Here is a 17,462-nt window from a genome sequence, read left to right as displayed (position 1 = left end):
GCCCTGCAGACTAGGACACGGAACAATGGCTTCAAACTACAGGAAAGGAGATTCCACCTGAACATCAGGAAGAACTTCCTCACTGTGAGAGCTGTTCGACAGTGGAACTCTCTCCCCGGGGCCGTGGTAGAGGCTCCTTCTTTGGAGGCTTTTAAGCAGAGGCTGGATGGCCATCTGTCGGGGGTGCTTTGAATGCGATTTCCTGCTTCTTAGCAGGGGGTTGGACTTGATGGCCCAGGTGGTCTCTTCCAACTCTACTATTTATGATTCTATGATTCTATGATAATCATATACATTTTTATTTCTCTGTAACAACAGAATTAAAGAAGGAATAGATAAGACTGTTATGGGGATACTGGTTGCTTACAAGATAAAACTGAAGCTGACAGTCTCGGGGTAAGAGCAATGTTTGTCTGTTTATTTGTATTCTTTTTATATAGCATATAGGCAGTTCTTTCTTGCCTTGTCTTGTTAGACTAAAATGCAAAAATATGTGATTACAGTGTTCCCTCACTTATTGCTGGGGTTAGGTTCCAGGACCACCCGCAATAAGTGAAAATCCACAAAGAAGGGGCACTATATTTATTTTAATATTTATACATTATTTTAGTAATTATACACTATTTTAAGTCTTTATCAACCAATCGTGTTTTGATAAATCGCCTCCTTCTCCTCCCGTTGCTGCTTGGGCTTCTTTTCTCTCCCTTTGGCTTCTAATTCCTCTCTTCCTTAGGCTGTAAATTGTAAATTTTTATGATTTATAATAGTTTTTTAGAGTTTATTGAAAAACCGCAAAAAAGCGAATCTGCGAAAAGTGAACCGCAGAGTATTTATTATTTACATCACTTTTACCCCACTTTTCTCCCCGATTGGACTCAAAGCGGCTTACAATAAATAGGCAAAAATTCAATGCCTAATAACAATGTTAAAACAACAATTCATATAAAACAATCTACAAAACAACAATTCATATAAAACAGATACCATTGCAAAATAAAATCACATTATATACAATTTTAAGCATGTCCAAGATTAAAGTAGTGAGGAAACACTGTTTTTGGTATTTTTCAGATTGCATAGCTAGTTCTAAAGAATTCTTCCACATTTAATAAGTAAAAACATCTAATTAGGAACTGAATATTTGCATACCTATTCTTTCTTGAAGTAATTCGTTCTTGTGAAGCAGAATCAAAGCAGTGCACTTGCTGGAAAAAGAGAACTTAAGAGCAAGGATCAACAATCCATCTTTCTGGGCTGCATGTAGTTGTAAAGATAATATGATTTAGTGTAGCTGACCAGCTTCAGAATATACTATGGAAGACTGCTAATTTTGATTTTTGCATTCTGTTTACATCTTAGGCTGCTAGATTTCGTCTCCAGGTAAGCTTTTTTAAACTTAAATTTTCTTCTCTCCTGCAAGACCCCTTCATGTTTTCAGGCTATTCTGAAATTGATCTACCCAATTTTGTCCTTACTGAATACCTAGAAAACTGACAGAAGCTTTTGCTACTGAACGTGTTAAGATCCAGTACTGAAAACTGTAATGTGCTCTCAAAATGTGAGGCAGACCCCAATGCAACCTTGATTATGTAATGTATAGATCTTCCAAACCTAGACTTTTTATCTCTGCTTTCATTTGTTCCCTTTTGTGGAGTAGGAAAAGCACTAATAGGAACAGTAGTCTTAGGGCAGTGTGTTTGTCTGTATATCTGTATTCAAATCATCTGTTGATTTATGCTGGCCCCATAAATTTCAAAAAGTTTTCTTAGGCAAGGAACAGTCAGATGTGATTTTGCCAGTTCCTTCGTCTGATATATAGCCTACAGTATCTGATATTCATTAGCAGCTTCCCATCCTAGTACTAACCAGAGTGGATTCTGCTTGGCTTCCAAGATCTGATGGGATCTGTTGCCTTTAGGGTTTTGGGCCATCCTAGGCAATATGATCAGACATTACATAAGAATAAGTTTGGATGCAGTAGAACTGAAAAAAACTAACATTTCAAAATGCCTACCATAGAAAATAAATAATTTATGAATAACAGAATGGACTGCAGTTCTGGTAATAGCGGAGTAACAATTAAGATTAATTACACATACTGATAGATGCACAGCTGTTCATCAGAGTAGGTCAAATTTTTCAATGACATTAGCTTAGATCTGCTTTGAAAGGGCTTTTGCTTTGAAAATATCAATAAATCAATAACAAACATATTCTGATCTTATTTACTTCTCTCCAAAGTGAGGTGAGTATGGAATTGCCCTTCCGTCTAATGCACCCAAAGCGAGAGGAGATCAATCCTACAGGTGAGTAGAATTGTGTTTGTACTTACTCTAAGAATTTAATCTTGTTTTCCTGTTGATACCTGTTGAGTCTCCAGCAGCTTTGAGTCTCATTTAGGAGAGACATTGAGTCTCTCTATCTATCTCTCTCCAGACAGAGACAGACAGACAGACAGACAGAGATATGTACTAGCTTGGGTACCCGGCAGTGCCCAGGTTATTTGAAAAAGGCACTGTTTGTTTTGGGTTGTTAGGCAATATCATTTAGTTAATTAGAAACATTATTTATTAGGAAAAAGCCAATATTTGATTTCATTTTTAATGAATGCTTCCATTAGAAAATACATAATGATGTGGCTGAACTACAATTCCCAGAATTGTGGGTCAATCCTCCCCAAACCAGGCCTGTATGGACAGCTGGCCATGTTGGGTCTGTGTGCCAAGTTTGGTCCAGATCTGTCGTCGGCTGGGTTCAGTACTCTCTGGATAAGGGTGAACTACAACTCCCAGATTCCCAGGGCAATCACCCCTAAATCCCACCGGTATTCACGGTTGGCCATGTTGGGTCTGTGTACCAGGTCTGTGTGCCAAGTCTGGTGGAGATCTGATGTTGTCTGGGTTCAGTGCTCTCTGGATAAGGGTTAACTACAATTCCCATATCCAAGGACAATCACCCCCAAAACTTGCCTGTATGCAGTTGATTGTGTTGGGTCTGTGTGCCAAGTTACTTCCAGGTACATCACTGGTGGGGTTCATAGTGCTCTTAGATTACAGGTGAACTATACATCCCAGTCCCTACAACTCCTATAAATCATGGTGAATTCTCCCCAAACCGCTCTCTCTAGTATGTTCAGTTGCTGTGTGCCATACAAAAGAATAGGAAAGGGTTAAGGGAGAGGCAGTAGGTGGGGTCATTCAAATTCCACACCAATGGAGAGAGAAAGGAACACTGGCATGTGCTCGCTGTAACCTGCAATGTCCTTGGAGGGAGGGCTTTGGTGGCTCCTCAGCACTGTGGGTTAATGCAGTTTATGAGCACAGGAGACTGTCTGTGTAAAAGGACACCTCTGCCACACACACACATAAGATTTTCACTTTTATTATGTGGATAGATTAATATCAGGTAACAGGATTTACTCACAAATATCCCTAAATACCATTTAGGGGCAGAAAGAGCAATTTCTAGGTGACTTTTTGTTATAAATAAAAAGCCTTTCTGGCCCCAAAACAATTCAGCTCCCTCTCTTCCAAAATATGGCAAAATTGTTGCAAATCACTCAAAGACCTGAGAGTCACAAAAATAGCTTTATGGCTTGTAGCCATTGGGCTTCACTTCTCCACTGCTGTTATAAAAGCATTACAGTACAGCAAACAACATTCGCTTTAAAAAATATTAGATATTGATCTATTGGTGGAGTTGAATGATCTCTAACCTCTATGTATTTGTTTGTAAATCTGATGTTGACTGCAATTCCACTGAACTCCCTCTGGCTACGTCTTCTTTTTCATAAATGTTGCTGCATTACCTCCGACTTTCACCTCAGGGCAGAGAGAAACAAAGATTGTTATCTCTTCCTTCCAAGTTTTATGCATAGCCTGAGGACACGGGTCACTTGTTTACTTACTGTCAGGTTGCATGAAAGATCTGAACAGTTGGAATGCCTGTACATCTGTTAAGGCATTGTGGTGAATTATATCATTAACTTCCCTTCTAATGGACTTTAAACATTTGTAAGTTTCAGAAAAGAGTATTGGGACTACAGCAAGAATACTTACTGAAGTGTTGTGCGGTTTCAGGTCTGTATGGCCATGTTCTAGTAGCATTTTCTTCTGATGTTTCGCTTGTATTTGTGACTGGCATCTTGAAAATGCTGCTAGAACATGGCTATACAGTCCGGAAACCACACAACACTCCAGTGATTCCAGCCGTGAAAGCCTTTGACAATACTTACCAAGTTTGCCTAATACTAATAAATGCTTGCAGAGAATGTTTGCGCAATCCTCGATTTAAAAGAAAACTACTACTACTACTTTTGCTTCTTCGCTGTCTTCTCCCCATATTAGGATTCAAAAACAATTTACAATACAAAAAGGTGAACATTAAAATAGGATTAAACTATCAAACCAATTTAAAACTACATTTTAAAGGATAAGTAATATTTAAAAGATTTTTAAAAACATTCAAGCTAATTACATCTAAAGCAGTATAGTGCCTTCCGCCCATTTTAACAGCCTGCTGGAAAAACGACTTTGATTGGTAATATAAAGAATGCAAGGAGATCATTCCTTGGGAAGTGAGTTCCAGGGCCTGGACAGGCTTATATTAAGAAGACGCAATCTCAAAGATAGCCAGAATTTGAATTTATAGGGTTTTTATAGATAATAAGCACTTTGAGTTGTGTCTAGATATAAACTGGCATCCAATGAAACTGTTTTCACAGGGGAGCAGTAGGGTCCCTATAACCTGCCCTTGTTAACACTCTAGATCAGGGGTCCTCAAACTTTTTAAGCCGAGGGCCGGCCCACAATCCTTCAGACTGTTGAGGGGCCGGATTATCATTTGAAAAAAAAAATACAAACAAATTCCGATGCATATGTGTTATTTGTAGTGCAAAAACAACAACAATGAAAGAACAATACAATATTTAAAAATAAAAATAATTTTAACCAACATACATTTATCAGGATTTCAATGGGAAGTGTGCTCCTGCTTCTGGCCAATGTTAATTTAGTCAAGTTAATTAGGGTTGTTGTTGTTGTTGTTGTTGTTGTTGTTGTTGTGTGCCTTCAAGTCATTTCAGACTTTGGGCGAGCCTAAGTCTAAAATTTATTTATTTATTATTTATTTATTTACTGCATTTATTTACTACATTTCTATCACACCCTTCTCACCCCAAAGGGGACTCAGAGCGGCTTACAAATTAGATGTACATACAATATATTATATTATTAGCATAGCACAATATTAGCATTATAGATTACTTTATTGAACTATACCACTATACTGTAATATTATTAGTAATGTTATATGTAATATAGAATATATAATTAATATTATTATATGGTATTGTTATTAGTGTTGTATTACATTATAATATTATTATCAATATTATATGTATATACAATATATTATATTATAAAACTGAGGGCGGGGGCCGGGTAAATGTCCTTGGAGGGCCGCATCCGGCCCCCGGGCCTTAGTTTGGGGACCCCTGCTCTAGATGTAGCTCTTGGTGCTAGTGGAAGTTCCTATGCTTCAAAAGCAGCCCCATGTAGAGCATGCTACAGTAATCCAAATAGGATGTAAACTAAGGCATTTACCACCATGATCAGAACTGAGGTTTCAAGGAATAGACATAATTGATGCACAAGCTTTAAATAGCAGACCTGGCCAACAAAGAAATCTGGACCTCTAAGTTCAAAGCTGAACTCAATAGTGTTTCCAAACCTGTGCCTTCAGGGGAAGAGTAACCCCTTCTAACATAGGCTGAATCCTTACTTCCTGATCTACCTTTAGACTGACAAGAAGACCTCTGTCTTGTCTGAATTAAATTTCAGTTTGCCTTCTTCCAGTCCATTATGGATAACAGATACTCATTTAGATCAGCTTGGGAGAAAGAAGTCTTGTCTGTTTGAGGTAAGTGTGACTGTTGCAATTGGCCACGTTGATTAGCATTGAATAGCCTTTCAGCTTGAAAGTCTGACTGCTTACTGCTTAGGTCGGGCTGTGGTGCAGGCTGGTTAGCAGCCAGCTGCAACAAATCACTCTGACCAAGAGGTCACGAGTTCGAGGCCCGCCCGTGCCTGCGTCTGTCTCTGTTCTATGTTATGGCATTGAATGTTTGCCTTATATGTGCAATGTGATCCACCCTGAGTCCTCTTCAGGGTGAGAAGGGCGGAATATAAATACTGTAAATAAAATAAATAAATAAATAAATAGGGGAATCATTTGTTGGTAGGTGTTAGCTGGCCCTGATTGACTCATGTCTGGAATTCCTATTTTCTGAGTGTTGTTTGTTATTTACTGTCCTGATTTTAGAGTTTTGGAATAATAATAATAATAAAAACTTTATTTATAACCTGCTTCCATTTCCCCGAGGGGACGTGGAGCAGTTCACATGGGGACCAAGCCCAAACAACAGATAAAACAATATGACGACAGCATATGTAATTAAAACAATAACAGTAAAATAACATTCATAAAATACATCAGGGAGCATTAGAACTAAACGTTGGGGCTATTAAGAAATTACAGAGAAGGCAGGCATGTGCAAAACCGCAAGGCAATGAGATTCAGGAATAGGGTAAAGTGCTGAGGGTTAGGGCAGTAAATAGTTAAGACTGATGGTGATAAAAATGGACCCACTGTTCGAAAACTCGTTGAAACATCAAAGTCTTCAAATTTTAAAATTTTACCTTTTTAGCCAATCTTTGTTCTTTTTCGTGGTTTCCTCCTTTCTGTTGAAATTGTCCACATGCTTGTGGATTTCAGTGGCTTCTCTGTGTAGTCTGACAGGGTGGTTGTGAGAGTGGTCCAGCATTTCTGTGTTCTCAAATAATCTGCTGTGTCCAGGTTGGCTCCTCAAGTGCTCTGCTATGGCTGACTTCTCTGGTTGAATCAGTCTGCAGTGCTTTTCATGTTCCTTGATTTGTGTTTGGGTAATGCTGCGTTTGGTGGTCCATGTGTAGACTTGTCCACAGCTGCATGATATTCAGTAGGCTCTTGCGGAGGTGAGAGGATCTCTCTTGTCCTTTGCTGAACGTAGCATTTGTCGGATTTTCTTAGTGGGTCTGTCGACAGTTTGTAGGTTGTGTTTCTTCATTAGCTTCCCTATGTGGTCAGTGGTTCCCTTGATGTATGGTAAGAACACCTTTCCTCTGTTTGGATCTTTGTCTTTACTCTCGTGGCTTGTCCTTCGCCTTGCAGCCCTTCTGATATCTCTGGTAAGAGTATCCATTGGCCTGTAGAGCCCAGTTTAGGTAGTTCATTTCACCTTGGAGCAGATGGGGTTCGCAGATTCTAGAGCCCTGGCAAATCGTGCAAAAGGAATCTGCAAACTTCACCTCCTCCAAGGGGAACTGAGCCACCTAAACTGGGCTCTACAGGCCAATTGATACTCCACCACAGACATCAGAAGAGCTGCAAGACCAAGAACAAGCAACATAGATAAAGATAAAAAGTAAAGACAAGGGAAACTCCATTTCAGACTACACAGAGAAGCCATTGAAATCCACAAGCATGTGGACAATTTCAACAGAAAGGAAGAAACCATAAAAATGAACAAAATCTGACTACTAGTATTAAAAAAAATTCTAAAATCAGGATAGAAAACAGAGGAATTCCAGACATAAATCAATCAGGGCCAGCTAACACCTCCCAACAAAGGATTCCCTCGGGCAGTAAGCAGCCAGATCTTGAAGCTGAACGGCTATTCAATGCAAATCACGGTGGCCAATTGAAACATTCACACCTGCCTCAAATAGACAAGAGTTCTTTCTTCCATTCTGGACATTCCACAGATATATAAACCCCACTTGCATAGTTTTCCAACAGACCTCACAACCTCTGAGGATGCCTGCCATAGATGCAGGCAAAACATCAGGAAAGAATGCTTCTGGAAAATGGCCATACATCCCGGAAAACTCACAGCAACCCAGAGCTGGTAGTTTCAGATGTGCATTCACTAAAGTGGTCATGTGACAAATATGCCTACATGTGATTAATAACATGTATAAAGTTTGTATAAAGTATCACCTTTCTGATTTGCCTTGTTCTTGCAGCCAGAACAGTAGCATGAGATATTGATCAGGTTTCTCTTTTCTGGCATGGTTCAAGGAAAAGGGGGGAAGTATACTTGCTTAATAGGTATTAGGTTACTTTTAAAGGCAAAGAAGAGGACCTTACTTATGGTTAATTTCAAGATATCTATTAACAAAGAATAAAGAAATCAAAGTGTAATTGTGCTAAATTGCTTGAAGGGAAGATAGTACTATTACTTCTCTAAACCACAATTCTGTTTCCTCTAACTACTTTATTCAAAAATGCTTCTAGATTAAAGGGAAGCTGCAAGCAGCCTCCATCATCACGGTATGTACATAATCTGAGTAATCAAATCATATTAGCTTTTGATCTGTTATGTACAAACTCCGGATTTAAAAAGATGAGAAGTTTTAATGCATGGCTTCTCACTTCCTTATTTTATCTCCCACTTAGCTTTGGTGGTCCAAATAGAGGCTTCTGTTCTGACCAGGCTCACAATTAAAAGGTGTACTGTAATTTTGTTCACCTACTTCAGCAAATAGCTCCTCCTCTTATTTCACAGATGACACTCCTATCTTCAGGGTCATAATTATTTGTTCTGAAATATATTCATCTAAATTTCTGTCTTTTCTTTTTATTATATGCCTATTATTGCAGGAAAGGAAAGGTAAGAATTGTTTCATTATCCTTCTGTCTATATTCTGCTATGGATTTTTTGTGAAATAACAATGACTTTGTTTATAAATAAGCTTTTCTATGCTGCAGAATGCAGGTGGTGAGATTGATGCTGTTCCTCAGTTACAGATCTTGACTTAAAAGGCATCCAAAAGCAGAAGAGTTAAGTAGGATATATTCCCAAATAAACATGCGATATCAATAATACATCATGCTGGAAACAGTGAACTTCCACTGGGTTGTACTTATCTATGAAGTTAATCATCCAAGAAGCAAATACAGAAACTAGTGTGATTTACATGCTGGTAAATATAAATGGGATGGGACTATTGTCCCATTAGGGGTATGCTCCAGTTTACATTTTCCATGATCATATTTTGCTTCAGGGTCCCTTAAGTTTCAAAAAGGAAATTAATGAAAAGAATTTAACTCAGTTCAGTCCTAAATTCCCAGGGCAGGCTCATGAAAACATAATGAAAACAATCTTGTTGAAGCCAAGCACTATTTTGCTTTGCTATCATGTTCATGAACTTGCTTGTTTATATGTGTGCCCAATAAATCTCAAATCTTGAATATTTTATATGGTTGCAGTAAAGGCACTTATAGCAAATCTTATTCTGTTCATCAGTACTATGAGGAAATTAACAATCATACATGTTTTCAGAAAAAATGTTAATTTATATATCATCTCTAGTTCACTAAAACTATTCTTAGTTGCAAAGAATGAAGATGGATACAAGAAATAAAGGCTCAGACTAGATGATACATTAAATACATAAGGTCAAACATTGAGTTTATTTAGTTTCATAAGTATACAAAGGGCGGGTGGGATATAACTTCTCCCACAACAGTTTTTAATTTAAATTCAGCCACTGACCTGGGACTGGTTTAGAGGTAGGAATAATGTATTTGAATATTCTTTGATTATGCAGAGTAGATCCTCCATAAAGTTCCCGTCATTTAACTGAATTAAAACTACTAGAATTAGCATTTATTTATTTATTTACAGTATTTATATTCCGCCCTTCTCACCCCGAAGGGGACTCAGGGCGGATCACATTGCACATATAAGGCAAACATTCAATGCCTTAACATAGACCAAAGACAGAGACAATGCAGGCTCCGAGCTGGCCTCGAACTCATGACCTCTTGGTCAGAGTGATTTGTTGCAGCTGGCTGCAGCTGGCTGCTCACCAGCCTACGCCACAGCCCAGGCATTCCAAAAGCCATGCTTCCTATGGTCACACTTGCATACATACTTAAGCCTGGACACGTGACAGTTCTCATTTCTGCACAATACTAATAAGAGGCACAGCAAACTCCCATTGAGTTAGTGTCTCATGCAAGCAAAGTGATGCTCAACGTTCCACAACAAAGACCTTTCCCATATATGAAGTGAGAACTGCCAGATGCCCAGGCTGGGTTCAGGAAAAGAAAAGGCAGTAGGGATCATATTGCAAACATATGTTGGATAATGGTGGATAATTGAGGGCATTCAATTTCAGAAGGAAACCAGACTATGCTTTACAAATGATAACAAAGCCTTTAACTGTGTAGGAGCTCTTATGGTTAGGGATGTTATAGAAGAGTTATTTTCCTTGATATTTGACTTTTATGTTCTTTTCTATATCACATACATTGGTTGCAAAAAACAGTACATCAGCTACTATAATGCAAGTTTTAGCGATGTGTGAAATTATATATTTGGAGGAGATAACTCCCAACTACAATGAGTGCAATAATATTATGGAATAAATGTAGTTTGGCGCCACTTTAACTGAAATGGAGTTGTAGTTTGGCATTTATTTATCATGTCAGAAGCGAATAGTGCCTTGGGTGTCACTGTAAGAGGAGCCTCCGGTGGCCTAGGGGATAAAAGCCTTGTGACTTGAAGGTTGGGTTGCTGACCTGAAGGCTGCCAGGTTCGAATTCCACCTGGGAAGAGCGCGGATGAGCTCCCTCTATCAGCTCCAGCTCCATGCAGGGACATGAGAAAAGCCTCCCACAAGGATGGTAAAACATCAAAACATCTGGGCGTCCCCTGGGCAACGTCCTTGCAGATGGCCAATTCTCTCACTCCAGAAGCAACTCTGGTTGCTCCTGACACGAAAAAAAAAGTCACTGTAAGAAAGTCCTCCATTGTGCATGTGGCAGGGCTCATGCTGCATTGTAGTAAGTGGTCTGTGGTTTCCTCTAATCCACACTCCCGTGTCGTGGACTCCACTTTGTGGCCCCATTTCTTAAGTTTAGCTCTGCATCTCATGATGCCAGAGTGCAGTCTGTTCAGCGCTTTCCAAGTTGCCCAGTCTTCTGTGTGCCCCGGGGGAGTTTCTCATCTGGTATTAGCCACTTCCAGGTTTTAACCTGCCACTTTTGGACTCTCACTTGCTCAGGTATTCCTGCAAGTATCTCTGTAGATCTTAGGAAGCTATTTCTTGATTTAAAGCATTGGCTTACTGGCTGATATCCAAACAGAGGATGGGCTGGAGATATTAAGGCATTGTAGTTTGGTGAAGTGCCAACATTGAGCCATGGCAGTTCTTATGCATTAATTCTACATGGACCCATGATGCATGTGATTTTAAAAGGTGTTTTGTATGTGTTTGTAGTGACCTGGTGTTTGAAGATTTTGCTCGCCAGCAGCTGAACGATGAGAACTCTGAAGAAGATGATAAAGCGGACCCTTCAAATGATGATTAAAAGAAAAAAGAAGAACAAACCAGTCAGGAAAGTCACAAAATGTACAGCAAAGACAGTAGAAAATAATTGTATTTTAACTCAAGAGGTTTTTAAAATGCTAAATAATAGTGCTTGTTTTTATTTATTGTTTGAAAAAAGAAAATTAATAAACTGGGCTGGTGTTATTTTAAAATATAAAATAAAGCTTTTCAGAAGCATCTAGCTGCATTAAGAATCGTTCCAATTAATTTTTCTAGCAAATAAACAACTGTCTTGCACAACGTTCTCATGTATGTGAAATCAAGGGTCAGGACATCCTTCCTGTGTAGTTAAAAATTCCCCTTCTGCTTGCCTGGATTTGAAAAGGGAAGTACTTGAAACAATTCTCTGGCTGCTTCTTGCATGGTTTTTTGTGTGTTCAATAAAATTGTGATGTAAATCAACATGTTTGCTCTCGTTAGTATCCCAGGCACCTGCACTACCAAGTCAAGCTGTGCCCCTTTTGAAGATGTACAAAGCATGTATATGGGGCTTGTATAAAACCTTCCGTGACTGTCTTGACTCTATATTGTCACCCATGACCTTCAGCAACTTCACAATGTTGCTAGGATGTTTCTGGGATTTGCTGTGATGCTAATAACACCCAGTCATACCACTCTTTTTCAATGGATTGAGGAGGCTACGGAAGCCCTGAACTGTTGTTTTTAATGCAGCGAGCAAACAAACAGAAGCTTAGTCCATACAAGATAGTAGCTACAGTATATTGTTTCATAGACAAAACAGAGTCATCTTGATATTTGTGAACCCGTTCAGGTTGAGACTGCACTCATTAAGGATCCAGGCACAGTTTCAGATACTCATGAGTTTGACATTACACTCAAAGGATCAGGTGGCTATTGTGAACAAGAATATCTGTGTCCTGCTTCAACTGGTGTGCTAGTTGCAAGTCTTTCCGGAGATGTTGGACGTGATTACAGTGATATATCTTTTATGTTATGTTTCATTTAGGTGTGAGGCTGCCTTTATAAAGTTCAAGAACTTAAAAGTTGTGTAAAATGTATAGAGTGAACTATTCTCTGGGAATATAATCCATAGTGTTGTCATTGTCCTCATTTATATCTCATTTCCCCCTCCAGAATAAAGACTGAAATTAAAACCAACACCATACAGTTCTAACACAAAAAGGTTAACAATAACATTATAAAAATAATTCAAAATATACAATTAAAAGCAGGAAGTGCTTTAAAAATTTTGCAATTCAAAAGAAGACAACATTAAGCCCCCCAAAGCCTTCGCTTCCTGGTGGAAGAACAGCAAGAAGGGGGTCATTTTGGTATCCCTACAAGGGAACTCCAGAGCTTAAGGAGCAGCAACTGAGGAGGCCTTGATTTCGTTTCCCAGCAAAACATACCTGTAGAAAGGATAGGTATAAGAGAAGGGTCTCACACACAATATCCTGGTTTGTAGGGACAGACCTAATTAAGCTACTGTTATTCCACAGTTTCAGTTTTCCAGACTGTATGGCCATGTTCCAGAAGCATTCTCTCCTGACGTTTTGCCCACATCTATGGCAGGCATCCTCAGAGGTTGTGAGGAATATTGGAAACTAAACAAGGGAGGCTTATATATCTGTGGAAGGTCCAGGGTGGGAGAAAGAAGTCTTGTCTGTTTGAGGCAAGTGTGAATGTTGTAATTAATCACATTGATTAGCATTAATATCCTTGCCTGCTTCAAGGCCTGGCTTCTTCCTGCCTGGGGGAATCCTTTGTTCGGAGGTGTTAGCTGGCCCTGATTGATTCATGTCTGGAATTCCTCTGTTTTCAGAGTGTTGTTCTTTATTTACTGTTCTGATTTTAGAGTTTTTTTTTTAATACTCTGAAGATACCTGCTATAGATGTGGGCGAAACATCAGGGGATAATGCTTCTGGAACATGGCCATACAACCCGGAAAACTCACAACAACTTTTATTAATTCATCCGGAAGGAGAGGAGGTGGAACCTTGCCCTTCAATGTCAATGTCCTCACTGGGGACAGTTGTATCTTCAATTGGAGTATTATTTGAATTGATTGATTGTGAAGAGAGTGTGATTTAGTTCTTTGTATTTTCTTTTTGCTTTTACTCTAGCTATCAGAGTTCCCAATTTCAAGTCCCAATTCTTTTTACAACCTGTTGTTTATTTCATCCTCCTTTCAAGAATATAATCCTGGAGCCTACAGCCTGCTAAATATTCCTACCATGTTTAATTCCCATTTTTCCTGCTCTTTCCTGCTCAAGGCTACTATTGCTTGGGCTGCTTCTATCATATATTTATGATATCTATCCATTGGTTAGTACTGTTCTTGCAAAACCGATTAGGAAATGACATCCATAACCCAGGAACAAAAATTGTGTTACGTAGTGTTGTTATTATTATTATATTATTATAATTTATAACTGACAAATGAATTTCAACAAGGACAAATGTAAGGTATTACACTTAGGCAGAATAAATGAAATGCAAAGATACAGGATAGGTGATGTTCAGTTCAACTTGTGAAAAAGATCTTGGAGTCTTCGTGGACAACGAGTTGAACAGTGTGATGCAGCAGTGTGAGCCAACAGTGTGATGCAGCAGCTGAAAAAAACCAATGGGATTTTGGCCATGATCCAGAAACATCCTCTCCTGATGTTTCACCCACATCTATGGCAGACATCCTCAGAGTTTGTGAGGTCTGTTGGAAACTACCGGTAGGTCAGTGGGGCTTATATATCTGTGGAAAGTCTAGGGTGGGAGAAAGAACTCTTGTCTGTTGGAGGCAAGTGTGAATGTTGCAATTAATCATCTTGATTAGCATTGAAAAGTCTTGCAGCTTCAAAGCCTGGCTGATTCCTGCCTGGGGGAATCTTTTGCTGGGTGGTGTTAGCTGGCCCTGATTGTTTCCTGTCTGGAATTCCCCCGTCTTCTGAATGTTATTCTTTATTTACTGTCCTGATTTTAGAGTTTTTTTAAAATTCTGGTAACCAGATTTTGTTTCTTTTCATAGTTTCCTCCTTTCTGTTGAAATTGTCCACATGCTTGTGGATTTCAATGGCTGGTTGTGAGAGTGGTCCAGCATTTCTGTGTTCTCAGATAATATGTTGTGTCCAGGTTGGTTCATCAAGTGCTCTGCTATGCTTGGATTAGTCTACAGTGCCTTTCATGTTCCTTGATAAGCTCCCTCTATCAGTGGATGAGCTGATAGAGCTCCCTCTATCAGCTCCAGCTCCATGCGGGGACATGAGAGAAGCCTCCCACAAGTATGGTAAAAACATCAAACATCTGGGCATCCCCTGGGCAATGTCCTTGCAGATGGCCAATTCTCTCACACCAGAAGCGACTCAGGTTGCTCCTGACACGGAAAAAAAAAGTTCCTTGATTGGCGTTTGGACCATGCTGCGTTTGGTGGTCCCTATGTAGCCCTGGAGCCCTCAGTAGCGCATTGTGTTAAAGCGCTGAGCTGTTGAACTTGCAGACCAAAAGGTTGCAGGTTTGAATCCAGGGAGCGGAGTGAGCTCCTGCTGTTAGCTCCAGCTTCTGCCAACGTAGCAGTTCGAAAACATGCAAATGTGAGTAGATCCACTCACTCCAGCGGGAATGTAACGGTGCTCCATGCAGTCATGCTGGCCACATGACCTTGGAGGTGTCTACGGACACCGCCGGCTTTTTGGCTTAAAAATGGAGATGAGCACCAACCCCCAGAGTCGGACAAGACTGGACTTAATGTCAGGGGAAAGCCTTTACCTTTACCTATGTAGCCTTTTCCACAGCTGCATGGTATAGGGTAGACTCCTGCAGAGGTGAGAGGATCCCTCTTGTCCTTTGCTGAACGTGGCATTTGTTGGATTTTCTTAGTGGGTCTGTAGATTATTGGTTGTTCTGGCAGTTCAAGATGTGCCAGTCAACCTCCATCCTTCAGTTTTGGGGCAGCGTCGGGGAGCAATGCAGAGCCAGGCCATTAGGTGGCGCTGTGTCAATCCTCTCCGCTCCTCCTCGTCCTTCTCCAAACCCAAGCCCTCCTCAGAAAGAGAGAGAGAGCGATCTCCTTACGGCGGCGCCCGAGCGCCGCTAGGGGGCGCTGCGTGCCCTGCTCCTCGCGGCGCAGCATGGCGGCGGCGGCGGCGGCAGTGGCGGTGGGCGCCTCGCAGCCTCAGGCCGGGGCTGCTCCTGTGGCCCCCACCGCGGCGCCCGAGGAGTCTTCGGACAGCGAGCCCGAGCAGGAGCCCGGCTCCCCGCAGAAGCTCATCCGCAAGGTCTCCACTTCGGGCCAGATCCGGCAGAAGGTGAGGGGGGGGGATGGGAGGCTGCGGAGGCCGGGCCTGGAGGAGTCAGGGTGGCCCCTTCCCTCCCCTCATCCCCGCGGCTCCCTCCCTGGAAGGGCCCAGTGGGCGAAGGGGCTCCTCAGGAGGGACTAGCCACTCTCCAGGCCCCTTCCTCGCACTGCCCCTCGACCACTGGCTCCCAGACACGCGTCCCACTCCTTTTTGAAATGGCTGGCTAATCTGTCCCTCACTCACTGCCTATTGCTGTTTTTCCCCAAGGTTTTGTGAGGCTCACGGCAATGCGCCCTTGCCAGGTGGGCTCCCCATTTTTCCTCAAGCAAGGGCCTACATTGCATCTATCTACACCAGGCATGGGCAAACTTGGACCCTCCAGGTGTTTTGGACTTAGAATCATAGAAGAGCCACCCAGTCCAACCCCCTGCCGAGAAGCAGGAAATCGCATTCAAAGCACCCCCGACAGATGGCCACCCAGCTCCTGCCTAAAAGCCTCCAAAGAAGGAGCCTCCACCACACTCCAGAGCAGAGAGTTTCACTGCTGAACAGCTCTCACATTGAGGAAGTTCTTCCTAATGTTCAGGTGGAATCTCCTTTCCTGTAGTTTGAAGCCCTTGTTCTGCGTCCTAGTGTCCAGGGCAACAGAAAACATGCTTGCTCCCTCCTCCCTATGACTTCCCCTCACATATTTATTTATTTATTTATTTCCAACATTTATATCCCACCCTTCTCACCCGAAGGGACTCAGGGCAGGGTACAAAATTGGCAACAATTCGATGCCTACACATAATTAAAACAGCAATGAAAATCCAATTAAAACAATATAAAAATATAAAACATGTGATTAAAATCCAATCCATATTTGTACATGGCTATCATGTCTCCTCTCAGCCTTCTCTTCTGCAGGCTAAACATGGCCAGCTCTTTCAGCCACTCCTCGTAGATCTTGTTCTCCAGACCCTTGATCTTTTTAATCTCCTTCTGGACACTTTCCAGCTTGTCAACATCTCCCTTCAATTGCGCTGCCCAGAATTGGACACATTATTCCAGGTGTGGTCTGACCAAGGTGGAATAGAGGGGTAGCATGACTTCCCTGGATCTAGACACTATACTATTTAGGCAGGCCAAAATCCCATTGGCCTTTTTAGCCGCTGCATTACATTGTTGGCTCCTGGTTAACTCCAAGATCCTTTTCACAGTACTGCTGTCAAGCCAGACGCCCCCCATTCTGTATCTTTGCATTTCCTTTTTTCTCCCTGTTGAACTTCAACCCCCTACAATTCCTGACAGCAGCTGTTAGGAATTATTGGGATTGAAGTCCAAATCACCTGGAGGGCCCAAGTTTGCCCATGCCAGAGCTAAAGGCATTGTGAAACCACAACTCCATAGCACTGAGCCATGGCAGTTCAAGTGGTGTCAAACTGCATTCATTCTGCAGTGTAAAAAATTGACCCCAAGACTCAGAAAGGGCGGCTGTGAAGGAACTAAACAGGATTCCAAAGTGTAAAGATATATCATTGGATACTACAGTTAGGATTATCCATGCCATCATGTCTTTGTATGAAAGATCGTGAAGTGTAAATATATATCATTAGATACTGAAGTTAGCATTATCTATGCCATCGCATTTCCAATGTCTATGTATGACAAGATCCCGAAGATTAAAGATATATGGGTTGCTGTGAGTTTTCCGGGCTGTATGGCCATGTTTCAGAAGCATTCTTTCCCAGTGTTCACCTGCATCTATAGCAGGCATCCTCATAGGTTGTG

At 41.1% G+C, this 17,462-nt stretch overlaps 2 protein-coding genes and 1 long non-coding RNA gene across 4 annotated transcripts in view; 2 read left to right on the top strand and 1 right to left on the bottom strand.

Annotated features, from left to right (window-relative positions):
• Positions 1–11,840, top strand: part of sag (S-antigen visual arrestin) — a 33,707-nt gene extending 21,867 nt beyond the window's left edge. Inside the window, exons 12-16 of the mRNA XM_062976409.1 lie at positions 319–396; positions 1,360–1,380; positions 2,242–2,306; positions 8,335–8,370; positions 11,328–11,840. Of these exons, the coding sequence (XP_062832479.1) occupies positions 319–396; positions 1,360–1,380; positions 2,242–2,306; positions 8,335–8,339 (169 nt within the window). The 3' untranslated portion in view covers positions 8,340–8,370; positions 11,328–11,840. The remainder of the gene's footprint in view (positions 1–318; positions 397–1,359; positions 1,381–2,241; positions 2,307–8,334; positions 8,371–11,327) is intronic.
• Positions 9,482–15,525, bottom strand: LOC134297809 (uncharacterized). Its single transcript, XR_010004682.1, has 2 exons — positions 15,160–15,525; positions 9,482–11,401 (listed from the first exon to the last, which is right to left on the bottom strand). It is a non-coding gene; the product is annotated as an uncharacterized LOC134297809 (long non-coding RNA).
• dgkd (diacylglycerol kinase delta) overlaps positions 15,497–17,462 on the top strand; it is a 91,115-nt gene continuing 89,149 nt past the window's right edge. The window contains exon 1 of one of the 2 annotated variants that reach the window (XM_062976406.1): positions 15,497–15,698. In XM_062976406.1, coding sequence (XP_062832476.1) covers positions 15,522–15,698 — 177 coding nt within the window. In that variant the 5' untranslated portion in view covers positions 15,497–15,521. The remainder of the gene's footprint in view (positions 15,699–17,462) is intronic. The other variant, XM_062976405.1, reaches the window with a different exon arrangement.

This window comes from Anolis carolinensis, chromosome 3 (genome assembly GCF_035594765.1).
Source record: "Anolis carolinensis isolate JA03-04 chromosome 3, rAnoCar3.1.pri, whole genome shotgun sequence".
Lineage (NCBI taxonomy): Eukaryota > Metazoa > Chordata > Lepidosauria > Squamata > Dactyloidae > Anolis > Anolis carolinensis.
Note: the sequence above shows the minus strand (reverse complement) of the source record. Positions and strands in the feature narration are given on the sequence as shown.